We start from the raw sequence: 25,106 nt of genomic DNA, 5'->3' as shown, positions 1-25,106 counted from the left end.
AGCACACCTGGCACCTCGCAGACTCATTTCCTCTGGCTGCAGCATCTTCAGGGACCCTCTGCAAAGCGCCGAGCCCTGCTATTATGCAAATAATGAATTCCCAGGTGCACACATCCGAGCACACTGAGTTAAGATTGCTGTTTCCCATTTCTGACCCATTAGCTAAGAACTCAGGATCCTCCTCTTGGAGAAGGAATAGATGAAGGAATCGAGCTTTTCTCTGCTTACATGCAAGGGATGCTGAGCTGCTTTCCTGCAGCGGGAACCCCACAGGAGCTCTGCAGCATCCATCCCGCTGAGCCAAAAGCCTTTCCCTTGGCTTTTCCAAGACCCACATTTCCAAATGCTGCTCAAGTGCCTGGCATTTCCTTTTCCCTCTTCTCAGCTCCTCTGGTCTTTGCGCTGTTCTGCTCACAGATGGAAAAGCCTTTGCAAAAAAGGGAGTAGCTAAGGACATTTTTCTGTTTGGCATATGAATGTGCTTTTGTTTTGGCTCATGTGAAGTGATTCTTTTGGGAGAAGCTTCCTCCCAGCACTGAAAGGGGCTCCAGGAAAGCTGGGGAGGGGCTCTTGATCAGGGAGGGCAGGGAGAGGATGAGGGGGAATGGTTTTAAACTGAAAAAAGGGAGATTGAGATGAGATCTTAGGGAGAAATGTTTTGCTGTGAGGGTGGGGAGGCCCTGGCCCAGGTTACCCAGAGCAGGGGTGGCTGCCCCATCCCTGGAGGGGTTCAAGGCCAGGTTGGATGGGGCTTGGAGCCCCTGATCCAGTGAGAGGTGTCCCTGCCCATGGCAGGGGTGGGACTGGGTGGGCTTTAAGGTCCCTTCCAACCCAAACCACTCCATGACCCCATAACCTGCTGCGTTTCCCCCACTTAATTCCCTTAAGGTGTTGCCTTCCTGCCCCACCAGGAAATTCCCACTTCAAGCTGTGAGACGCGCTGGTGTCCCCCCTCGCTCCAGGCTGGCTCAGAGCACAGAGCAGCAGGAGCAATGTCCAGTGAGCCATCGTCTCCCAAACCCTTAACTCTGCTTCTCACCATATCGACTAATAGACGTCCGGGATATACTGGCAGAGGCAGGGATGTTGTAGGAGGAGGTTTGCTTGGGAACGAGAGCCACAACAGAGCGATCCGATACCTGGGGAGGCAAAGCAAGAGAACATCAGTGAGATCCAGCGGGCCAGCCCTTGAGAAAACACAATCCTTGAGTCTCGTTGAGCTTCGTGCTGGGTCGGCAGCAGCTCTACAGCTGAAGGAAAGGAGCAATAAATCAAAAGCCACACAGAAGATGTTTTTGGTCGTTCTGATTTAAGATTACATTTTAGCCAATAAAAATGAGAACCTCAAGAATTGTTGTGATCCAATTAAAGTAACAATGCAGAGGGAATAAACCAGCTATAATAACGTTCTGGACCATAAAACATTCCTATTAAACCATTTTTTATTTTAGCAATTTTTATGAACTTTAAAAGTTTGATTTACAGCTGAGTGAGTCATAAAGCCATCTTTCAGGGTATTAAATTGTCGGTCCCTCTCCTGCACCAGAGAAGGAATTAAAGGCTGGGAAGTTGAACTATAAATGAACATTAGTGCTAACAAGATTTTGTTATAGCAGATTTTAGTAGCCATGTTTAATTTTATCCTCCCTATAAATCTAGGAGTCACTGGAAGTTTTGTAACTTATTTCCCTTAATTAAGAACCTGCAGGTTTCCAGGGAACGGGCCCGAGTGGCTTTTAATTTTGAACTCGTGGACTGTGGTGCTGCACGGCAAGGAAGCAGAGAGCGCAGCGACCGCATCTCACAGACCTGCAGAGACCAGCCAACAAATTATTCAGAGGAGATACACACAAGAAATGCCTTTTCATGCTGGAGAAATTGCCTTTGGGGCTCAGTCCTCCAGTGTTTGCCAGGAGCCCTGTGAGGAACTCGCTGCTCTCCCCATTCTATGCACAGGGATGCTACAGGGTTTTTTGCTCCATCTCCCCACGCCGTCAGCAGAAGGGGTGTTCGTACAACATCTGTGACCTGCACACAGCTCTCGCTGCTTCTCCAGGGCTTTGGGTTCCATTCAGATCATAGAATCATGGAATGGTTCGGGTTGGAAGGGACCATGAAGATCATGCAGTCCAACCCCACTGCAGCGGCACCTTCAACCAGATCAGGTTGCTCCAAGCCCCATCCAACCTGACCTTGGGATGGTTTCAGGGATGGGGCTTCCACGACTTCTCTGGGCAACCCAGGCCAGTGCCTCACCACTCTCAGCATAAAAAACAATGGGAGGTGTCATGCAAATGTGAGATATTATTATTGCTAGCGACAGGGGAAACAATAGTCACTTGTGTTTCACAGCACTAAGGTGAGATATTGCTAAGCAAAACACCTCCAACCCCTCTGTTATTTCCTCTTCTGCTCCTGCCTCACTTCATCCAATTTATGAAGTCAATGGAAGGAACGATCAGCGCTGATATTATTTTCTGAGGCTGTCATTAGCTGCCACTTTGGTTCAATGTCACTCGGGAGAAACCTGAGCACCAGCAGCCCCGGGTGTTCCCGTGCAGGCAGGAGCTCCCCGGCCGCCGCGCTAGGAACCGTCTCCACCAGGGCTGCTGTGGAGAGAGGCATTAAGAATTCCACACACACAGAGCACTCTCACTCTCTAAATTTCAAGTCGAATGGCTCTTGTCAGCTAAAAAACACCCGCGTGCAAACCAGCATCAGACGGAACACACACCCGTTCCTCATCTCGCTCCGCTCTTGCCTCGCTCCCATAAAACCCCAGAGACGCCTGCGAAGCTGCCTGGCTGTTTTACAACTTTATAAATATTCCAATTCTTCTACGAGCTGGAAACGTGCTGCACAAACCACCTTGAAGGAAAGAAACCCAGAAGCTGGTGCAGGGGCAGCAGCGGTGCCGAAGCCCAGAAAAAACCACTGCATTTTGGAGGATCCAGCCACACGGCCACCCCACCTAGGTCTAATTTCCACCCAAATCTTCCCTCTCTGCTTCTAATTTGTCATTTAAACAAGTTTCCTCTCCTCTCTGCCTTTCCAGGCTCCCAGTGGCTGACAGGTATTCATGCTCTGCTGCCTCTGTGTTAACCCTGCGTAAGCCACCGTAAATCATTTGATATTAAACTCAACATTTCATTTTTCTTGAGTAGAAAACACGCAGAGCGAGACTCTCCCATGGAGTTTAATAGGCGTGAAACCAAAATGATACTGCACAGCTGTAATACAATTCCTTACAACATAGTTTAAAAGCTCCAGAGAATTTAACAAAGAATTGCACCTATTTAACCTATAAATCTATTTTTATAAATGAAGAAATGAGTAGCAGGCACACACTTCTCTATATAATTCTATAAAGTGGTTCAAAAAATATGAATATTCAAGGACGAATATTTCTTTTTAAATCAAGTCTGGCTTTTGCGTGCGATGGCTTCCCATTAGAAAACCACATTTTATCACTTGATGCAGATATAGATTGTACTTCAGTCATTTCAAAACAAACGCAACAGTGTCAAAAACCAGCAGCCAGGTGTGGAGCTAAGAAACTCCTGGAATTAAATAACCTCCCTCTGCAGAGCCTCCCAGCCCTGTGAGGGGAGGTGGAGGAGCAAGAGTTGGAGCCCAGGAGCTGTAGGGGATGAGGCTGAGGAGTAAATGGGCCCCAGAAATTAGGAGCTAGGGCAAGAAATGTTTTGCTGTGAGGGTGGGGAGGCCCTGGCCAAGGTTTCCCAGAGCAGGGGTGGCTGCCCCATCCCTGGAGGGGTTCAAGGCCAGGTTGGATGGGGTGTGGAGCCCCTGAGCCAGTGGGAGGTGTCCCAGCCTGTGGCAGGGAGGTAGAACTGGGAGGGTTTTAAGTCCCTTCCAACCCAACCCATTCCACGATTCTGTGATTTTGCTCATTTTAAGAGTAAATTTGTGGCTCAGGTTTTCCCCCAGGCACTAAAATGGAAGAACTCCCTCCCCTCTCACCTGCCACACGTCAGGCAAACACAGCTTCCACTTGTGCCTTCCTTAAGATGACTTTTAAAGATCAAGGCATAATAAAGTCCCGCTGCTTCCCTGCCTGTTGGTTAATCCTTTGCAACTGGCAGGTAAAACAGATTTTAGAAACAATGGAATTCATCCGCACGTCTCTGATGACATTTTACAGTAATCGGTCTTTAAACCCTTTGGGCTGCTTGGAGAAGTTGACCCTCGAGGCGCTTTTTTCCTTGCACTTTGCATAATGATGCCGTTCTCTCTGCCGCGCTCCCTGATCATACGGCTCCTGTCAATACTGGCTCCTGTTCAACTTACACAGCATGAGTCACGCTGATGGACTCGAGATGGTGTATAAACAGGGAGAGATGCCAGATTAAATACTAAACACTCCTGTGTAGGTAGTGATGGACAGTAGTAGGTCACAGGTCCCAATTAATGCAGTTATCCTCTGCTGCAGACAGGCTTGGAGTAAAAGCCTTGGATTCTCTTTAACCAAACCTTCCTCAGCTCCATCTTTACCTCTCATTTTCCACCTGTGCCACATTCCAAGAAGCCCTTTTCAACAGATGCACACCTATCCAGGGCAGCCTGGCCACAGAAGCTGCAAAAACTAATGATGGCAACAGTCTCCTAGCTCACCTTGTTCACCCTGGCTGATGCACAGCACAGCTTCTTCACTGTCCAACCATTTTTATATGACTCCAATGGCAAAATTCTTGTTAGTTGGCTTGGGAAACTACATCAGGGACCCTGAACCTCCCCGCAGCACTATCTTGACCCTCCCATGTGACAATATTTAAAGTATTTGCTGTTTCCCTTCTTCACTCCTTGCGAGATGCTCAAGAGTCAACACGTAGGAAGATCGTGAGTATGAGAGACGAGCTGCTGCTGCAGCCTGGTGCTTTGGACCAGATCTCCTGAGCCTTGAAGGAATGCAGAGCCTTCTCTTCCCTCCCTGCTTCATTCCTGGTTGTCTCAGACTCCCACGCGGTGACCTGAGCCCTGTGGACCATCCGTCCCCTGGTCTCACGTTTCCGGCAGCGGCAGCTCAGCCCTCTCCACCTCTCCCTCTATCTCACTAGCACGGCTGGCGGTTTTAATTTAGCCAATTTTCAACTCTGCTGGTTTCTTTAAGATCCATGTCAAGGTTGCTTTCCCATCTAATGCATAAGCACATTGAACCCTTCTGGTTATCATACAAATGTGACCTCCCTGTCTGTCTTGGTAGACGCGATCCTTGGGAATTCAATTTCTGCTTTGCTTTTTTTTTCCTCTCCTGGCAGCTTCCTGGGAGCTCTCTGCTGGGGCTGCTTCCTTACCTGATAATGCATCAAGGTGTTCAAGCGCTTCCAGTCTCCTTCGATCTTGGTGGTGATGTCTTCGTCCTGCAGGACCACGCGTGCTATCCGGCCCTGTCGCCACTCTGCAGGAGAGGCAGAACCAGGAGATGGTTTGTATTCCCATGCAGAGGGTTCTGCAGTGTTTAATCAAACCAAAGCACAGGACCTTCCCAGCCCCTCCTCCAACCCCAACCCCATCTGAGAAAGGCTTTTCTCAGCAGAGTGCAGGAGTAAACAACTCCCGAAGCCTTCGCCATCAATGGACAATTAGCTGATCCCAAAGAGCTCAAACCTATCCAGCTCAAACCTATCCTAGGGGCAGAAATGTATATATTATGTAGGCTGAGCTCTAGTTTTCAAGCTCTGCAAAACCCACTGAGAATCACTGATACCAAAACCCCCTCTGATCTCCCCAGGTAGGGAAGCTCCTACCTAAGTCCATGTCAACAGCTCTTGGTCTTTGAGAATATGGGACGTTTTTGTACACAGCATCGAGGATCTTCTCTTTGACTTGAGTGATGGTGTCACAGTTGAGCACCTTCACGGGGATCTCTGGGCTGTTCTCATTATCTGGGTTCACACAGTTTAGGATCTGGAAGGGAAAGAGAACCACGTAAGCATCCAGGAGAACCACATCTGCCACAACATATTCTCATAGGCAAACCCCACTGCATCCCTACTTGCATCATTGCTGTTGTATCTGATACATCTTTAAAACAACTATTAAGGTAGCAGTCTGGGATGTCCACTTTCATTTGCTAGAGGGAGGGCAATGTTCAGTGCACAGGTAGATAAAACACCTCCCTCAAACCTTGCGTTTCAAAGCTTTATCTCAAGCTATTTGTACCTGGAAATTAGGGACACACGTGGCTTGGGCATGGGTCTACCAGCATGACGCTTTATTGAACTGCCAACCATTGTGCTTCGCAGTAGTGTCCTAATCACCAGCCTAAAGGTCAGAACTGCTCACAGCCAAGCGGGGAGGACAGAAGAGATGCAATGACAGCTTCTACAGTGATCACTCACCAGAGTTTTGTACTCAATTTGCTGCCGGATCAGCTTGTCCTCACTGAGGGAGTAACGGGCTTCTCCCGTGATGGCATCAATGGGACCTTTCTCCATCTGTTGCTTGATGGCACAGTAGAGCATGAAGAGCGGTTCTCCAGCACATTCCTACACAACGAGACAGACAGCAAAACTAACACAGAGGTGAAGGTGCATCTCCTCCAGGGCCACTGGCCTGCAGACAGACTGCACACGATTCATTTCAGCAGAGCCACAGCCCCATTGACTCAATCCTCAGCACATGTGCAAGCCACTCTCCACCCCCGGCAGCTCCTGAAGAGGACATCCAAAAGTGTGAGCTCTATTGCTTGACGGGTGTGTTGTCTTTGGCTTGGTAAATCTCCACTGAATCTACATGGTTGTAAAAGAAGGAATTTGGGATATTGATTTCACTGTTCCCTCCCATGAAGCAAATTCCGTGGGGCTTTAAAATTGAAAAATATGGAAGCCCAGGCTTGGAGATGTAAGTGAGAATTGTCTCCAAGGACTAAAGAGGTGCAAGCACTCAAGCAGGGGATAGTTTGGAGTGTTCTGGAGAACACAGCTAGGTGAAACAAGGCAAAACCAAAGCCAAGAGACAGTTAAATTAAAGAGTGGAAAACCTCCCAAGCAGAGCCTCTAAACAGCGCTCAAGGGAAGCAACAGAAACTCCATTACATGTGAGTTAAACCCGGCAGCCCGAGGGCTGAGCAGCGCTGAGCACGTCCCGTGGAGCAGCAGAACCAGGTGGAGGCATCTCCTAGCAAATTCCCCCCTCTCCTCTCTTGGCACCACATCCTCTGACTTGGAGCCCAGCTGAAGAGTTCCCAGCCCCGATTTACCCTGGGGATGGGCGGTGGGGGAGGCAGCAAAGCAGCAGCGGGGGCTCAGCTCCATCCCTCCTTACCTTGAGGAACTTGTGGAGGAGAAAGGCAAACCAGTTCGTCAGCATCTTCTCAGCCACCGACTCGGTTCTAGGGAAGCCAGGAGGACACACACGTTATGTTCAGGACCAAATCATGCACGAGAGGCCCCAAATCACCCTGAGTGGCAGCAGGGAAGGGGAAACCGAGCTGCTAAGTCAGGATTACACTGAGCAGCAAAGTGGTTCATGTGCTGCACTGGACCGCATGGGCGCACATGGTGAAAAAGCATCTCTATAAGGGATGTAGAAGACACCAGATGTGCGCCCTGCCACGGCTCCCGTGGTGCTCTGAACCAGGACCACGGCTCCGGAGCAGGGAGGCAGCAGGATGCAACCAGCACCATCCCCCCCACCTCCTCGCCTCCCTGAGCTGACAGCATCTCATCCAGCTGACAGCCCTGATGGCGCTGGTGACAGGGAGCCTGGTGACACTCAGCTCCTTGCACGTGGTGCAAATTACAGCCTGGCTCAGTAAATCACTGGGATTTGTGCGGCTGCTGGCAATCAGGGACCTCAGAGTGACAATGGCAGGGAAATTGCAGCTTTCTCCCAGGTCCCACCCAGCCTCCTCTCCCCACATTGTGCCTAAGATTATCTCTAATTTAAATACAATGGCTCCTAATGATAGTTTTTAATGCTGGCTCTGCAGGACCAGGAGACTTTCCTTAAAGCCTCACAATCCCTTTTCCCAGGCCAGGGTGGCTGTGCTGGTGGCAGGGTGTCTCACAGCCACGCAGAGCGGGCAGGGCTGTGCTGGGAAAGCTGGACATCACCCTGGGCACAATCAACCTTCTCCTCACTCCACGTGCGATACTGGAATCCAGTCCAAATTTCAACAGGTGAAGAAGGGTGGATCTAACACCTTACCCTCTCTTTCCTTTGGGGATTGTGTCCCCCTCTGCCTTCATGGGGAGCTTGCAGCGAGGCAGCAGAACCACCAGGTCTGGGAATCTCTTTGCGCTGTCATCCCTTTGGCCAGCATCTCCTGGGGTCATTGAATTAGGGACTGCCTCTTAATATCATAGAATCACAGAATGGTTTGGGTTGGAAGGGACCTTAAAGCCCACCCAGTTCTAGTCGCTGTCCTGGGCAGGGACACCTCCCACTGGATCAGGGGCTCCAAGCCCCATCCAGCCTGGCCTTGAACCCCTCCAGGGATGGGACAGCCACCCCTGCTCTGGGCAACCTGGGCCAGGGACTCCTCACCTTCACAGCAAAACATTTCTCCCTGAGATCTCATCTCAATCTCCTCTTTTTCAGTTTAAAACCATTCCCCCTCATCCTCTCCCTGCCCTCCCTGATCAAGAGCCCCTCCCCAGCTTTCCTGGAGCCCCTGTCAGTACTGGATGCTGCTCTAAGTTCTCCCCAAAGCCTTCTCTTCTCCAGGCTAAAATATGTATTTATACAACATCCCGCATGTTTGAAAACTCTGACATTTAATGAAAAACACACCCTGTAGAAGCAACAGGGTTTCATCACAAAGTCAAGCAGAGCAAGAATAAATGGGAGCCACAGATTTCAGCAAACAAAAAACTGACGCCAGTCAGCAAACGGACCCGGGGTCACATTATCCATCATCTCTCAGGATCACAACATCTGCCAGGAATTTGTGAAAATGTCTGCAGATCCCTGAAGAATTTCAGCCTGAATTGATTAACTGCCTAAAAATTCATCCTGCAAATTGACACGCACATTGTTCTCCTGTTTAAAATATTTCAGTCACCCAATTAAGGAGGAGAAGAGCTGGCAGTGCTGCTCTGGTGAGCCAGGGCAAACAGAGAGGCAGGGATATGACCTAAAGACTAGGTGAAAACCTTGGAAAGTGATACATTAAGGGCTTCAGGGTGAATAGTAATTTAATAAACTACTTTGTTAATAGGTTATTAAATTAAGAATGGGTAAGCATCCTGATTAGCCCTAGCGAAGTCATGCTGTGTTCAGTCCACGTTGGCTGCTCACGGCTTGAGACCGGCATCAGCGTCCTGACAGGAACAAGTGAAATATGGAATCATGGAGAAGATGGGACATATTGTATGGGAAGAGGGTATTGGGTACTCCCCATGCCTCACCATTCCCTTCTATTTCTTTATCAGAAATACAAGATCAGCTGAATGAAACAGCAAAAAGAAACACTTTCATAGAATCACTGAATGGTTTGAGTGGGAAGGGACCTCAAAGCCCATCTAATTCCAACCCTGCAGGGACACCTCCCACTGGATCAGGGGCTCCAAGCCCCATTCAACCTTCCCTTGAACCCCTCCAGGGATGGGGCAGCCACCGCTTCCCTGGACAACCTATTCCAGGGCCTCCTCACCCTCTCAGCAAAACGTTTCTTCCTAAGATCTCATCTGTATCTCCCCTCTTTCAGCTGAAAATCTTTGGAGCATCAAAAATAAGCTCTCAAAGATTGACGCAACAGGGGAGAATCCCCACACTCGGAGAAAACCCTTTTCATATTGACCATGTAACAGGGGCAAAGCACAAAGCAGAAATCACTTTCCAGAGGAGTCTGATGCCAGCAACCAGCACCTTGGCTGCTCCTCCGGCTTTCTGAGGCATCGGGAATAAACCAAAACTAAACAAAAAATTGCTGAGAGAACTCAAAAAATAAATATGTATGTTATTAATTTTCCTTGCTATATGTAGGTCTCCAGACTGCTGTGTGCTGCTCTCTGTGCCAGGAACCAGAGCAGCTCTTTGATTTAATGTCAACTTTTCCGCTGCCTCCCGCGAGGGGTATTCGTGGAAGAAAAAGAGATGGGAAAGCGAGGAAGAAAGAGAGAAAGCACTGAGCGTCAATTATCGACTCCTGCCACCAGAGAGCTCAAAAAAAGAAAACAAGAAAACTATCTCATTCTTTGGCTGATCATCCCTTATTAAGTCACGGCAAGATGTTCCAGCCTGGGCTGTTTTATGCACCGACACCACCAGGAGCCGTGACAGGGCTCCAGCCCTAAGTGTAACAGGGCTTGTGATGGGACAAGGGAAAATGATTTTCATAGAATCAGAGCATCATGGAATGATTTGCATTGGAAGGGAGCTCAAAGCCCATTCAGTCCCACCCCCTGCCATGGGCAGGGACACCTCCCACTGGATCAGGGGCTCCAAGCCCCATCCAACCTGGCCTTATGGTTGGACTTGATGATGCTGGGGGTCTTTTCCAACCTAGTGATTCTGTGTGTGTGCTGGGACATCAGCCTGGTGGCTGAAATAGCTAATCTGGTGCGGGACAGCCAGCCTCGACGCTGCTGGCGCTGCCCGTGGCCTCGTCTTTTCGCTGGGTGCCGAGGAGAGAAGCGGGCACAGCTCTGATCGCCAGCCGTGTGTATTTTGGAGCACGGCGAAAAGTCATTATTGATGGCTGAGGCAGAAGACGCCTTCCCAGCGAGTCGTCAAACCACGGGGGAAATTAAGACGGCTTCCCTTTCTGAGAAGAGTTATTGCCTCTGCAAACACAGCCAGATTTAAAGCAATTTCCTGTCAAGGATATTCATTATGGCTGGAGGAATCCCTGAAATTTTCCTAGAGCTGTGAAATCCTTCCCTTCACCCACCCGCCCCAGCGAGATGAGGCCACTGGCCGAGACTGGGCTCTGCAGCAGGGCCAGGACCCGAAGGGACACAGATGGGGGTGGCTCGTGGCACAGAGGAATCATGGATCCAACCTACAAACCTGTTCAGCCATCTGTGAAATCACAAAGTAGAATTAACCTTGTGTCCCAGAGACTGGTGAGGAATGGATGGGTCGAAGTCCCCCATGGAAAGCAGCATTTTCCTCCTGACACCACTCTGGTCTTGCAGAGCCCCCCGTGCCACCAGCAGCGTGGCCACGCGAACCCAAGGCACCACACCGACCTGCCTGCAGCCTCATCCTCTCCCTCTTCCCCTGTGTTACCTGCGCAGGAGCAGTTTGGGATGGTTCTTGTTTTCCAGGTTCTTCTCGATGAGGTCGGAGAGCAGCTGCTTCAGCACGTCCGTCGCGTACTCCAGCTTGCCTTGCAGACCCGTCATGATGAGCGAGGCCACGTTGCCGCGATCACGCATGGAGAAGCTGCGCTGCATCTCCAGCGTCCGGATGAAGGTCAGCAGGAAGACTTTGTTGTTGATCAGCTGAGCAAAGAGCTTCAAGGCCTTCTCCACGCTCTGCTGCCCATTCCCTTGGACCTGCGGTGGAGGAGAGCGCACCTATCAGCCAAGGCACAGGAGAATAAGGGACCAGAGAGCAGAGACCAGCGCAGGATCGCTCTGCTGTCACTGGAGGTGGGGTAAATGGCTTAACCCTGGGGCACAAGCCCATCTTTCAGGGTCTTGGCATCCCTAAACGTGGGCTCTGGCCTGACCTGAAACTTTCGGGTGATGGCTCACCTTAATCATTGCTCCAATCAGCACTCTGCATGCCATAAAGCTGCTGCCTTGAGGCTAATGGCCCTATAAATGATACGCAATTTTGCTCGTTCTGCACAAAAAGTGACACTCTTGAAAGTAAATTAAATAATAATTTAGACCATTGCTTTATTATGGGACAAGTGTAAAAAATTAATTGAGGCTTTCAGCCAGTTGTAGATCCCAGTGATTTATTACGAGTGAAAATGATGAACTGCATTAAAGCGACTCTTTACCAAACATCTTGGAGACTTACATATTGGTTTTACTAACGTTACATAATTAAGCAACTGTGTAATTGGCAACACATTTATCACTTCTGCAATTCTGTTTTTCATGAGTAGAACAAATAAAAAGCATTCAGAGTTGTTTGCCGGAGCATCAGCTTATTTGGCAATTTAAACGGTGAACATAATGCACGGGACTGGAAAGTTCAGGCCATGGAAAGGGCTGAGAGAGGCTGGTTTAAAGCCTGCTGGGTTTTACCACAACCACGGTAACAGCTCAGTGCTGGTGGCCCACTGGAAAGGAATCTAATTTGATGCAATCTAGTTTTGTCCTTCACTCCAAGAAGCTCATTGAGATGCTGGAGTGCCCAGAGAAGGGCAACATCCAGTCCGATCCCCTGCAGGATCAGGGACGTCTTTAACAGATCAGGTTGTTTCTTGAATCATCAAGCCACTCTTACAGGTGAGCAGCATCCATCTGCGAGGTGATCTCAAGGGCCTGTTTATGTTACCAATTTTTCTAAATCCTCAATGAAAATCTGATTTAGATATTTCCATGTCCTGGTGTTCAACCGAGGAGGAGATGGTGCTTGCTCAGGTCCAGCCAAGCCTGGCCACGGCGCTTGCCCTCCTGTGGACACGTCACGGAACAGCAGCAGGGTGCTCCAGGCAGGTCAACAGCCTCCTCCTGCACCCTAGTTCAGGAGGACTCGAAAAGGACACTGAAAACTTACCTGGCAAGCTCTACTGCTGGCCTATGGCCATGTAAAACCCCATAAAATAAAACTAAAGCAACACCAGGGAGAAGAAACGGAGAGGAATCAAGCAGCGTGTGATGGGGATAGAACACTAGCTGCTCAGTTTCAACGGGCTCAGCCTATGAACCTCGGTGCCTCTAATAAGATTTGGTGTGGGAGGCGTAAAGGTGCTTCAGGGTTTCACACTGGCTTCCCTGAGGGTGCTTCGAGGGGCTGGGGCACAGCTTGTTCCTCACCTCCAGCTCCCGCAGGACAGGGTGGTCCTCGATGCCGGGGAAGAGGACCCTCATGGCATACGTCCGATAGTCGAGGTACGGGATCCCAGAGCGATCCAGGTCACTCGTTAATTCATTGATGTCCGTCTGCAGCTCTGCAAAAGCTGTTTGGGGAGAGCAGAGAAAGACGCGTGAGCTCTGGGTGCCGAGGCTGTGGGCAGAGGCTTTGGGAAGGGCTGGCTGCCTGCTCTCCGTGTGGGAATGGCAGCAACCGTAACAGGGTCAGCTCAGCACACCGATTCACACACCCCTCCCCCAGGTTGGATGGGGCTTGGAGCCCCTGACCCAGTGGGAGGCTCACATGAAACTGGGTGGGTCTGGAGGTCCCTTCCAACCCAATTCATTCTAAGATATGATAAAATACTTCTTGTCTCAATACACCAGCTCAGAAACAACTGCCCATCTCTAGCTTTGCTCCCCTGCAGAGAGGCCGAGCTCAGCCTTGTTCAGTCTTGCATGGAATTAGACTCGTGTATATCAAAATCCTCAAGTGACATGCCTGTCGTCTCCAAATAATACCCAATATATCCCAGAAGCCAATGCTTGAGGAATTTCTCCCTCTCCCTCAGACCTGAGGCTCACACCATATAGACTCAATGAAGGACTGGACCAGTTTTCCAGCTGTCCTGCCTTCCATCTGGGAAACACACTGTTTCCAGGGGGTCCAAACCTCCTCTGATCCCATCAATGTTCCTTTTTAAAAGCCCTTTACTAGAGGCCATTACAAGCGGCCACACTGTGCCGGGCACCCTGGGGCTCCCTCCAACCCTGGGCCACCCTCCAACATGATCCAGGCATGTCACTTCAGCAGGATCAAGCCCTAATCCTACTCTCTGCACGTTAGAGCCGTGCCTGCTGCCGACACGCTTGTTGCTGCCCACCCTCCCACATCGGGGCACGCGTGGGGACCTCCTGGGGGCAGGCACCCTGCTCCCTGCTGCAAAACCAGGGTGACTGGGGTGCTCTGGTGGGGAGAGCTGGGGGCCGGAGCACAGGGTGCAGCACACAGAGTGCCTGCTCCAGGCAGTACTGACCCTCCTTGCACTCCAGGGCCACCCGGGACTCCAGGTTGTCCATCTGCATCTGCAGCCTCTTGAGGGTCAGGTCGTTCTCGCGGGACTTGCGCTTGTAGGCGATGAGGACGATGATGACGATGATGAGGAGCAGGCTGCCGCCGGCCGCGATGCTGACGATGGCTGGCAAGGTGAGGAGGCTGTCGGAGATGATGCTCACCGAACCAGGGGAGAAGATGATACCACCAACACGCACCTGCCAAGCGCAGCGCAGGTAACCAACAGCTTCTGGTCAAGCCCATCCTAAAATCCCACCCTTCCCAGCCAGGGCTTGCTCTGCACGGGCTGCGTAGAACCCCAGGAAAGATAAACCGCACAGCCTCTGTTTCAGCCAAGACTACAGCCCCTCTGATCACCTTCAAACACAGAGGGTGCAGCTTGTGTGAACACCAGGAGGCTTCAAATCGTGATAAATGTACCAGCCCTCCGCTATCTGGGCTTTGTTCTTATTATCCGATGGCTCCATTTGACCTTCATTTTACAAGCTTTCAACTCCCTTTTGTAAACCGTGCAACCATTAGCAACCCAGCGATAATTTCACTGACAAGAGGCCAGAGCAACTGGGAAGTGAGAGCAGAGAAGGGAGGAGAAAGCCCCATGTGGAAGCTAGAGAGCAAACACGGTGGAGGTTAATGCTGGGACAGGTTTTTCTTGGGTGCCCTGGCCACAGCTGCAAGCAGCTCTCAGCCAGGTTGTCCTTCTGTGAATCACGCTGTGATAATCTGAATATGTTTTGGATGTTAAGCGTAAAGGGAAATAAATCACAATTACAATCCCATTTGGGCTCTGCTCAAGCACTTCAGCAGCTGCGTGCTTGGTCTGCGAGCCCATCAGAGGAAGCAGCGATGCCCAAAACCAAAGCAGAGAAAGACGCCACCTGTTATCCTGGACAAGGCTGTTGATCCAACCAGTCCAGTGCTCAGGTGTCCCTGGCTGCTTCTGCTCCAGGAAAAGGCAAAACCTTGCCATCCACTTAGCAGATCAGGACTGGCTGCAAGGACTGGTAAAACCCACTGAAAATGGTCTCACCTATCGTAGGAAGAGCAGGTGGCACCAGAGAAAGGATGGTACCTGGTGCTGAAGGCACCATCAGAAAGATTTGGTCCTTCTAGAAGACTCTCTTAGGACATAGGGAGTTTCAAGGAAGGAATAAGTTTCTCCACATCAATATTTCAGAGATCTAAAATCCTACCTATCCTCGAACAACAAATTTCATTCAGTGTCTGAGTGAGTCAGGGAGATGGAGGAAAAGAAGGAAGGATGGGAGGGAAGGAATGCTGATAGGGGTGTTTGGTCCCTCACCATCACTTTGTGCTGCCCGGTGAGATTCGGTGGCTCACACAGCAGTTGGGTCTCGGAGACGGTGACGGCACAGGGCGTTTCTCCAATCAGCACAGTGTAGTTGAGCTTTGCTCCTCCAGGAGCGGGTGGGCACAGGTTTCTGCCCTAGGGATGAAGGCAGAGAAGACTGAACAAAGATGCAGTGCATTTCTCCGGTTTTCATAGAATCATTAAGGCTGGAAAAGACCTCTGTGCTCCCTAAGCCCCACCTTGGCTACTAAACCTTGCTCCAAAGTGCCACATCTACATGGTCTTCAAACCCCACCAGGGATGGGGACTTCACCACTGCCCTGGGCAGCCTCTGCCAGGGCTTCACCACTTTACAGTAAAGAAATTTTTCCTAATATCCAAACTAATTCTCCTCTGGTGCAACTTGAGGCCATTTCCTCTCATCCTATTGCTTGTCACTTGGGAGAAGAGCCCAGCACCCACCTCACTACAACCTCCTTTCCAGGAGCTGCAGAGAGCAATGAGGTCTCCCCTCAGCCTCCTCTTCTCCAGGCTAAACAGCCCCAGGTCCCTCGTTTGCTCCTTATAAGACTTCATCTCATTCCCAGCTTGGGCAAATGATGGGATTGCATCCAGCGTACCCCATTCTCCAAAGCGGGTATAAAACTGCTCCCTCTGGGATGTTTTTACCTCTTCCCACCAGGTAAGGGTCTCCTTACCTTCAGGATGATGGGTGAACCCGGCTTCTGCTCCAGCACCCCGGTCGGGCTCAGGAGCTCAAACGTTGGGTTGGGGTAGTATATGAACTTGGTGTCGTTGTAGACCAGCAGGGACTGCACGTTGTTGAAGATAAACCCAAACTCATCCGGCCGCTCCACAGCGTCCATGCCGGGCCGGTACTCGGCGGTGAGCGGGGGGGCCAGGCAGGCCAGTGCCGTGGCGTTCACCGCCTTGCAGACCTGTAGAGGAGGTGACGCTTTGAGAGAAGGCGGAGAAAAACCTCACCCTGACCTGGACAGGGATGTTCAAGTTCAGCTGGAAACATTTGATCCAGGTTTGATGCCTTACAGCCACAATTTAGGGGAATTTGCCTCCCTTCAGCCAGCTCAGGGATGGAACACGTGCTCCAAAACGAGCAGTGTTTTCGAGGAGCTAGAGGCCCCCACAGCTCAGCCTTCTTTTTTCCCTTTCTTCTTTCTTGTTGCAGCCTCTTTGGCTACGCTGGCTTTGCAACAGTCCCACAGCGAATACCTGCGCCAACCTGGTGATTAGAGGCAATTCCCCGATGCCAGCGAGGGAGAGGAACGATCGGCTGACACTCGTGGGCTGGAGGGAACGTGAAGGTCATCTCCTGCTGGGCTGAGGACGCCCACGGCTCCTCCGGGCCTGGAAGCAGGGAGCCAGCTGATTTATGAGACTCTTGCCTTCTAAAACAGCGAGAGCCCAAGCGTTTGGCCTCCCTCCATATGTGGAAAATTTAATTTCACTCAATTTTGTGTCTTCGGAATTATTTTGGTAGCACTATAACTGTAACTGCTAACAACAAAATTAGATGCCTTTTAAAAAAGAGCTCAGAGGAAAAAGGTCTTCAGAGAGAAAAGGAATAGGAAAAGACTGCTAAGTGATTTGCCCTTTCAGAGATAATCCAGATTCAGTCAGTAAGATCACTGCATAGAAACAATATTTTTCAGTTTTACTTGGTCAAAATAATTGCTGTGGGTCCTGGAGGTACAATTCTTACTCGTAGCACACAAGAACATCGCTTAATTCCCATTTAGCTCAGGATTCATTGCAGTTTCTTCACTCTTGGACTGAAAAAATACAGCTAGGGGAAGGAGGTGGCTCTCCAGATCAACTCCAAACCCCTCTAATGGGACGATAGGAGGGAAGAGGCATAAAAATAACACCCAGCTTCACCAAAATACCCAGAGCCCCGTGCCCAGCATCCTTTGCCCGGTGAGGTGGGTGCAGGGAAGCAGCACCTGGCCTTACTGTGGGGATCAAGATGCAAAAGAGGCCTGAAAGGTTCTTGTTCAGAAGCATTTTCCCCTCTCTCCTTCCCTCCCCAGGCTGGGACAGCCTTGCCGAGCCTCGAGCTGTGGCAATAGGAGGTTTATTTATAGAGAGGCAGCTAGGGAGAGACTAGTTAAACATAGCAGCCTCAGAGCTGGCAGGTCCCAGGGCTGCAAAAGCTTTGGGCTTTTATAGAAAGAGAAGGACTAAAAGGGGAAGCACAGAGAAGCTGGGGAAGTTGGGGACAGCTACACTTGGACTTCCCATCATAATGTGCCTATAAAGCTGAGCTAGGTCTAAGGAAGGGAAGGATGCTAGGGAGAGAAGAGCTCTCCGGGCTCAGACAGGAGGAGGAATTTCAGGAGTGAAACACGTCTCTCTGACCCAAGACAGAACTTGAGGCAATGGAGATGACTTAAAATGGAATTGTCCATTTCCAGCTTCGAAAACTCCTTGGCTGCTGAGGAAGTAATTTGTGTGTGTCGTAGAATCCCAGAATGATTTGGGTCTACAGCTACCTCAAAGCCCAGCCAGTTCCACCCCCTGCCACGGGCAGGAACACCTCCCATTGGATCAGGGGCTCCAAGCCCCATCCATGCCTGGAACGTGGGCGTTGGGATGGAGGGACCCACCACGCGGCAGCGCACGGGGATGCTCCCAGCCCAGCAGCAGAACCTCACTGACAGCAGCTACTTACATTGACAAACTCCTTGCCGTTGTACTTGACGCGGATCCTCGGCTCCTGGATGACATCCAGGTTGGAGCCGGTGACGGTCAGAGGCGTGTATCCGCTGTGGAGAAGCGGGAGACACCTGATTAATGCATCGGGCAGGAGGGGCTGGGGCTCTGCGGAGAGATTGTGCTTGACAATAAGGATGCTTGTTGATCTCAGGAAGATGTTTTCTGCAGACACTTCAGGCACCAGGCAACAGCGTGGATTAATACCCTCTCCCTGAGTCGCTGGAGAGTGGTGTCTCACAAGTTCCATCCTCTGCTCTCCATGAGATTCTCTGTTCTCCCTGCACCCTCTCCCACCTCACAGCACGGCAAAGCAGCAGGATGAGAAATGGGACCAAAGGAATCAACTGAGTTGAGACTAAACGCGTAAGACAATAAATTAGTCACAGTGTTAAATGATTTACACAGTGGTGTTTTTAAGGAACAGGATGAAAGGTACGTGCAGTGAAGGAACTGACGGGCCTTTGCATCTGGCCTGCAGACGCAGCAAGTTGTCACACAGAGCTGGGGAGGGGTGAAGAACACCCGCTGCCACCAGAGCCAGGGAGGACACAACCCCCCAGGCTCCAGTACCCACATTCTCCTACAGCCAGTGCCCCTGAGCAAAGTCTTTCACTCTTGGCTTCTTCTTTCATGTGTTAATTGGAGCAGCACAGCCCAGATTCACCCCAGCCTCCAGCACCTCTGCGGCAGAGCCCAGCTGTGCCCCGTCCACCACCTCTCCTAGAAGTCCTGACCAGCCCATCTCCCCAAAACCAGCCACGATCTTCAGTTTGGGCTCAAAGCAGACACCTCACGGAGCCTGCTGTGAGACGTTTGCTTCTTTTATGGGCAATATTAAAAGGGATAAATGGAATTAGAGAGGAATGGCTGCGTTACAGCCCTTGGGAGCACAACCATTAAAGTAATAGCAGGGGATGACTGTGTCCCAGGTTTTTTAGCATCATGGTGATGTGACAGCACCGGCCACCCCATCCCAGCAGTGAATCTGGGAGAAACAGTATATTTTGATTAGCATCAGCTTTGTCCTTTCTCTGCGGTTGCTGGTTTTCTTTTATTCCAGGACTGCAAGAAGCAGCCTTTAATGAACGATTGTGCACTTCTTCAGCAGATGGGAGCGATCTCGGGGCTTGACTTGTGCTCCCAGGATCCTGGTGCAGGCTGCTGCTGCTGTAATTGCCCTGGTAATTGCACCTAGTAAATCTGGATCTGATTTTTGGTAAGCACAAGCATCACAGAGGCCCAGCACCGACAAATCCAAGGTGCTGGGTGGGACGTGCGTTCCCAAATAGTCCCTATTTCACCCTCAATGACTGGATGCTGAGAGAAAAGACCCAAACCAAGCAAGCTGGCTCCTCTCCCGCTGTCAGATCCTCGTGTTACCTGGCGATGCTCCACTCGGGTTCGATGTGCTGCACCTTCGGGTCGTCGATGTACTCAAAGAGCAAGGTCTGCTCAAGCTGAGCCCGGTCCACGCTGACAGAGACATGAACAGCCCCCAGGCCGTGGGCTGATGGGGCTGACACACAGACAATCTCGTTCATGGATCGCCTGCGTAAGAGAGAAGCCGGGGAAGCGTTAAAGGGTGGTTGTGGCATGGAGGCAGAACCCATCCCTTTGTCCTGGTGCTGCCCTGTAGCGGGACAACGCTGAGCCCTCTCAGCCCTGGGCCCCGACACCTGCAAAGGGGACGAGCTCCTGTGGGCTTCACCGGCACCGGACGGAGGGAGCGGAGCTCTGCAAGGGAAAGGACTCTGCCTGCTCACCAAGAGAGAGGCACAGGCTTCCTGAAATTACTCTTTGTGCCAACCTGCAGCCTCCCGCATCCCTCTGTGAGCCCTCTGCCTTCTGTTGGGCGTGTGAAAACAGATGGCTGCTTTTTAAACGGGACGCATAAGCTCACTCAAAAGCCAAATTCTTTCCCTTCCCACCCCATCGCACACACGGACCCTTGTGAGAAGCATAAAGGAGCCCACAAAGCTCCTGCCTGGGAAGGGCGATGCCATCGCCACCACTGCCTCTTGGCTTTGTCTGCCCGTCAGAGCAGGGGCGACCTCGGCCTCGGCGCTGGCTGCCCGGACACAACAGACCATCTGCTTCCCTTGGAGCCCCCGAGAAGGTCGAAGTGGCAGGGTAGCAAGGCGCTGCCAAAGCACAAAGGCGCTGGTGGGTGGATGGAGAAGAGGAATGAGATGCAAGCAGTGCTGCTGCTGGGTCAGAGCTGGGAGGAACCGCACAGCTCTGCAGCGAGCAGGGATATTATTCCTACATAAGCGCTGGAGGCGCATCCCTGGAAGGCTGTGGGTCATCCCACCTTCCCAAATCTGCCTCCAGCTTGTTGAAAAGGCTGTGCTGTTTCCATGGCTTATTTAGTTTTGGTGTCTCACAGGGAAGAGGGCAGGGATGTCTTTCTGTGAGGGTGGGGAGGCCCAGAGCAGTGGTAGCTGCCCCATCCCTGGAGGGGTTCAAGGCCAGGTTGGATGGGGCTTGGAGCCCCTGATCCAGTGGGAGATGGAACTGGCTGGGCTTTGAGGTCCCTTCCAACCCAAACCATTCCATGATTTTATGGAAACACCTGAAACAAATTGGACCTGACGGTTTCTATTGAGGTAATTACATGTCTTCTCCTTCCCACTCTCCTCCTCCTCCCCCTCTCGTGTTATTCTCACTCTCCACCTAGGTTTAATTTAACCACGGAGGCATCCGTGTGTGACAAGCACATTTCTCCGCCCTCCCCGCTGTGTCTCGGAGCGTTCCTGTGCCCGCTGCCTGCCTGGCCACCCAGCGCCGGCGCCGCCGCTCGGCCCCGGCAGCCTCCACCGCGCCTGCTTAGCTCTGGCCTGAGATCCAGAGTGACGCACGGCTGCTGGCAGAGCCGCTCGCAGCTCCCTGTGATCAGTTAATTAGCTTTCTGCGCTATTATTATGTCGTCATGGTGAATCTACCCACTCCTCCGATCAGAGAGGGGAGAATGGGGGAAGCTGTAATTAGAGTGAATCTCATTAGAAACCGCTTCATCTAATCAGGCTCCCCCACACCCTCGAGTACAATTGAAGTTCATTGCCTCAAAACAGTCCAAGCACAACAAAGTGCACAGCGTGACCCCGCGCGAAGGATGCTGCCATTCAGATACCGCTGCTCGCTTTGTTTAAGTTTCTGCTTGCCTGCTGTAATTAGAACACACAGAGAATTCCAAGCTCGTCCCCAGGTTTTGCAGGTCAGTATCTGCAGGTTGCCTGAATAGAATCATCTGTTGAAGGGATTATCCTGCAGGGCTGATTCTGGGCTCAGGCCAGCTTGTTTCTGCTGGCGGTAACGCCGTGTGCGTCTTTGCTTTGGGTATGGGAGGCAGTGTTGATGATCAGTTGTAGTGCCTGGTGCTCAGAGAGCTCACCTGCACTTGAAAGACCTCAGCGTGTCTTAGACCTTAGGGAGAAATTCTTGACAATGAGGGTGGGGAGGCCCTGGCCCAGGTTGCCCAGAGCAGGGGTGGCTGCCCCATCCCTGGAGGGGTTCAAGGCCAGGTTGGATGGGGCTTGGAGCCCCTGAGCCAGTGGGAGGTGGATCCATGGCAGGGGTTGGAACTGGCTGGGCTTTGAGGTCCCTTCCAACCCAATCCATTCTATGATTCTACATCCAGACCTCCTGAAGCTCCATTCTAGGTTGGACCCGGAACAAGCCCTGCTAATATCCCACTATGCTCCCACATCTCAGTGCCTGCAGCTCCTGTATCAAAGAACCCCTCAGGTGAGAAACTCACCTCCAGGGCTCTTTACATTCCCAGAAACGTCCTTGAGTCCTCTTGGGAAGCCTGAGTGAGGATCTGACAGGCAGAATCCCTTTGCACATCACGCTGCTTTGCTCAGGTTCCCGTGCAGGCAGCGCCCACGCTATGAGTCGCCGCTTTGGGGCACAGTCGCACGTTTGGTAGGGGGCAGGGATGTGTACGTGATGCACACAGATGTATACCGCATGTATCTTTTTTTAACTAAGCCCCAAGAAAACCCATTAAACCCTGCAAATGTCAACTCTTGTGTTTACTCTGCTGGGTAGAAAGCAAATTTGCCATAGAAATCTCAAAGGAGATTTGTGGCTGTGCAAGTTTCTCAGCAGAAGGCATGAGCAGATCCCTGCGTTGCTCTGCCACGCAGAAGCCCACCCCTCAGAGCATTTCCGAGAGGCTGAGGTACCTGCAGCAGTGGCTGCTGGAAAAACAACACAAATTTTCAATCTGTGAGAAGAGAAACTGGACGTTTCTTATAAATGTCGCATTTTCTTCCGATCAGCCAGGCTGGGGGCAGGTACTGATGACTCCTATAAACATTTTACAGTCGCAGTGATGTTTGACTGAGATTTTTGGGCCAGTTAACATCGTAACGGCATTAAAATGAAATGATGGACAGCACTAATAGCGATGCCATTCCGCCCTTGCCAAGCGAGACTCAGTCACAGCAAGAGAGAAAATGGCTTCATGTAATGAAAGAGGGAATGGGAGCCTTCAGGGGTTCCCAGATGAGTTTCTGCTGTGTGTTTTGCAGCTGTGGCTGCGTGTTCAGCTACAGGAGGTACACGGTGGTGCCGTACTGAGAACCAGGAGCCCGTGCCAGCCCAGCTCAGCCCCTTACCCGTAGAACTCGCAGGTCTGGTTCCCCAGGAGCACGGACACACGGCTGCCAGCTCCCAGGTAGTGCCCGGAGATGGTCACCATCGTCCCTCCCGACTCTGGACCGCGGCTGGGGTTCAGGAAGCTCACCACGGGAGTCTGGAGAAAGAAAAGGACACGCTCAGAGCTCCTGCCTGCTGCGAGGGGAGCTCTCAGTGAGCGGCTGCCCAGAGGCTGCGCTGGGGAACCGGCTGGAGAAGGACCAACCTCCAACCACCTTCCCACTTTGGCTTTTGAAACGGAAATACTGACAGCATTGTGGGGGCAGAGCCTGTTTCCAGTCGGAAACACACCCTCAGTGGGGGAACTTAGATCCCACTCGACATTTCATCAGTGATATCAGCTCAGCAACGCCACTTCTTTGTCCTGCCTTGCACCACGACAGCTATTTATCCCTCTTAATAGAATTTACAGAAAGGTACCTTTTTATTCATTTTCAATCAGTGGATATTACCAAATGGATCTACCAACGCTTTCACATTACCTTCTTCATGACTCTCATCTGCAAAGGCTGGCAGCCTCCCAGCTCTGCTCCCCTGGTACCACCAGCTTGGCAGCTCGGTGAGTTTGTCCTGTTTGCTCTCCTGTTTTCACAACACAACACGTGTTCTCTGGGTGCTGCAGCACTTGCCAAAGCAGCTTAGACCAAAAGCCTGTTTGACCCCGACTCCTGAATACACCAGAGGGAAAACACACAGTCCACCTGGATGTGGATAATTACAGAATAATGTTGAAAGGAGAGGAAGATTCGTCCTTCAACATGGTCAGCTCACAGCTCTTATCTTCTCTGGGCTCAGGACCTGGGCCCTGTGATCCTCACGGGCCTCCTCCAGCTGAGGATGACCATCCCAGCTAACGGCAATACTGGACAATAAGAATGGTAATAGGGATGTCTACACTAAACAGACTTGGGAGCAGTCCTTTTAACACCTCCTTGAGGCCCAGGAGTTCCCAGACACACATCAGGGACATTCAGGATCCTTTATGAGCATCTCCTGGCTACAAGCATCTGACACCGCTGGTGTGAACATCACCTTGTCTAAGTATCACAGTCCTTAGAAATTCAAAGCGTTGCTAAAAATAGAGCCTCAGGCTCTAACCCCAAGCACTCGTTCTTGTAAATAAGGAAAAGTCAGGCGAGTTTAGGACATAGGACCTGCAAAATGTTTCCCTCTTCAGCTCATGATTTGGTGCTAATTATGACAGATTTACAGATCCAAAGTACCTCCAAGGTTCCACCTCCCCGATAAACCGAGTGTAATTAGGGTGACGGCATCGCTCTCGCACGGTGTCAGACACCAGATGAGCTCACCAAGGCGTGAACCCTCTCAGGGTCAGAGCTGAGCTCTGCTTTAAGGCACCAATCAATTTTACTACCAACCTTAATGGCATAAACCAGCTATAATAGAATTTGTGGTGGTGCTAAAGAGAAAAACAGAGGCTGGCTAACAAAAGGAAATGATGTGCTAGAAGTTTTAGGTGCTTGAGATAAAGAAGCGATGTAATCAGGGTAAGCGCGGAAAATCAGAAGCAACAATGCAAAGGATGATGACGCTCAGCAAACGCTCTCCAGGTTGCTGCAAGGTATGGCTCCAAGATTCATCACTGTAATTACCTTCCACTGGCTCCCGGTTATTATTTAACACAAAGGTTGGACTGGATGATCTCAGAGGTCTTTTCCAACCTTAATGATTGTACGAGAGCATCCTCCTTGTGTCACTTGGGAACCTGCCTTTCAGTAACAGTGAATCTGAAGACCATCCTGGCACTACCCTGGGATGATCAGAGGGGTTTCTGGCATATTTGAGCTAAATATGATGATATTTTGCACCTGTTGTTGAATAAATTCAATCCTGGGGCAGGTGTTGCTTATAACACTGATGGGGTGGCAGGGGCTCTGATTTATCTCTCAATTAGTTTACAAATTGTGGTAAGTGCTGGCGTTTCCCTGCATGCAGATCCCACTAAGCACAAAATCAATGTGGCTGGATGAAGTGCCTTGTTTAGGCAAACCTGGAGATACGAGAAAGCCCAGCTGTGGCTTTTAAGTTTATGAATCAAAAGGCTGCTAATTAAACAATGGAAAGAAATGACCCACTCGACCAACAGAAACCACCAAGAGGGAAAACCTACACTGAAGCAGGATCCTTGGAGGAGAAAAAAGCCCTCCCTGAATATGTGAATGCTAAATCACCTTGGACTCCAGAAGATAATGTTTCCCCATGAGAACAGCGAGACGCTGGACTCGGCTCCCCAGGGAAGCGGTGATTCCTCTATACTGGATGCTTATATCTCAGCTCAACAGGGTGCTGGGCCATCTCATTTAAGCCACAGATCACCAAAAAAGGTTGGACCAGATGATCCCTGAGGTCCCTTCCAACCTGG

At 51.0% G+C, this 25,106-nt stretch overlaps 1 protein-coding gene across 4 annotated transcripts in view; it reads right to left on the bottom strand.

The window, feature by feature from the left end:
• PLXNA2 (plexin A2) overlaps positions 1–25,106 on the bottom strand; it is a 241,392-nt gene that overhangs the window by 7,099 nt on the left and 209,187 nt on the right. For all 4 annotated transcript variants that reach the window (XM_069876028.1, XM_069876027.1, XM_069876029.1 and 1 more), the window contains exons 15-27: positions 22,684–22,820; positions 19,442–19,609; positions 18,018–18,111; positions 16,027–16,266; positions 15,320–15,463; positions 13,979–14,213; positions 12,906–13,048; positions 11,197–11,465; positions 7,285–7,351; positions 6,360–6,506; positions 5,766–5,925; positions 5,313–5,416; positions 1,040–1,139 (exon numbers count right to left, since the gene is read on the bottom strand). In XM_069876028.1, the coding sequence (XP_069732129.1) occupies positions 1,040–1,139; positions 5,313–5,416; positions 5,766–5,925; positions 6,360–6,506; positions 7,285–7,351; positions 11,197–11,465; positions 12,906–13,048; positions 13,979–14,213; positions 15,320–15,463; positions 16,027–16,266; positions 18,018–18,111; positions 19,442–19,609; positions 22,684–22,820 (2,008 nt within the window). The remainder of the gene's footprint in view (positions 1–1,039; positions 1,140–5,312; positions 5,417–5,765; positions 5,926–6,359; positions 6,507–7,284; positions 7,352–11,196; positions 11,466–12,905; positions 13,049–13,978; positions 14,214–15,319; positions 15,464–16,026; positions 16,267–18,017; positions 18,112–19,441; positions 19,610–22,683; positions 22,821–25,106) is intronic.

This window comes from Phaenicophaeus curvirostris, chromosome 24, assembly GCF_032191515.1.
Source record: "Phaenicophaeus curvirostris isolate KB17595 chromosome 24, BPBGC_Pcur_1.0, whole genome shotgun sequence".
Taxonomy (NCBI): domain Eukaryota; kingdom Metazoa; phylum Chordata; class Aves; order Cuculiformes; family Cuculidae; genus Phaenicophaeus; species Phaenicophaeus curvirostris.
The sequence above is the reverse complement of the archived record's forward strand: the minus strand, read 5'-3'. Positions and strand labels throughout refer to the sequence as shown.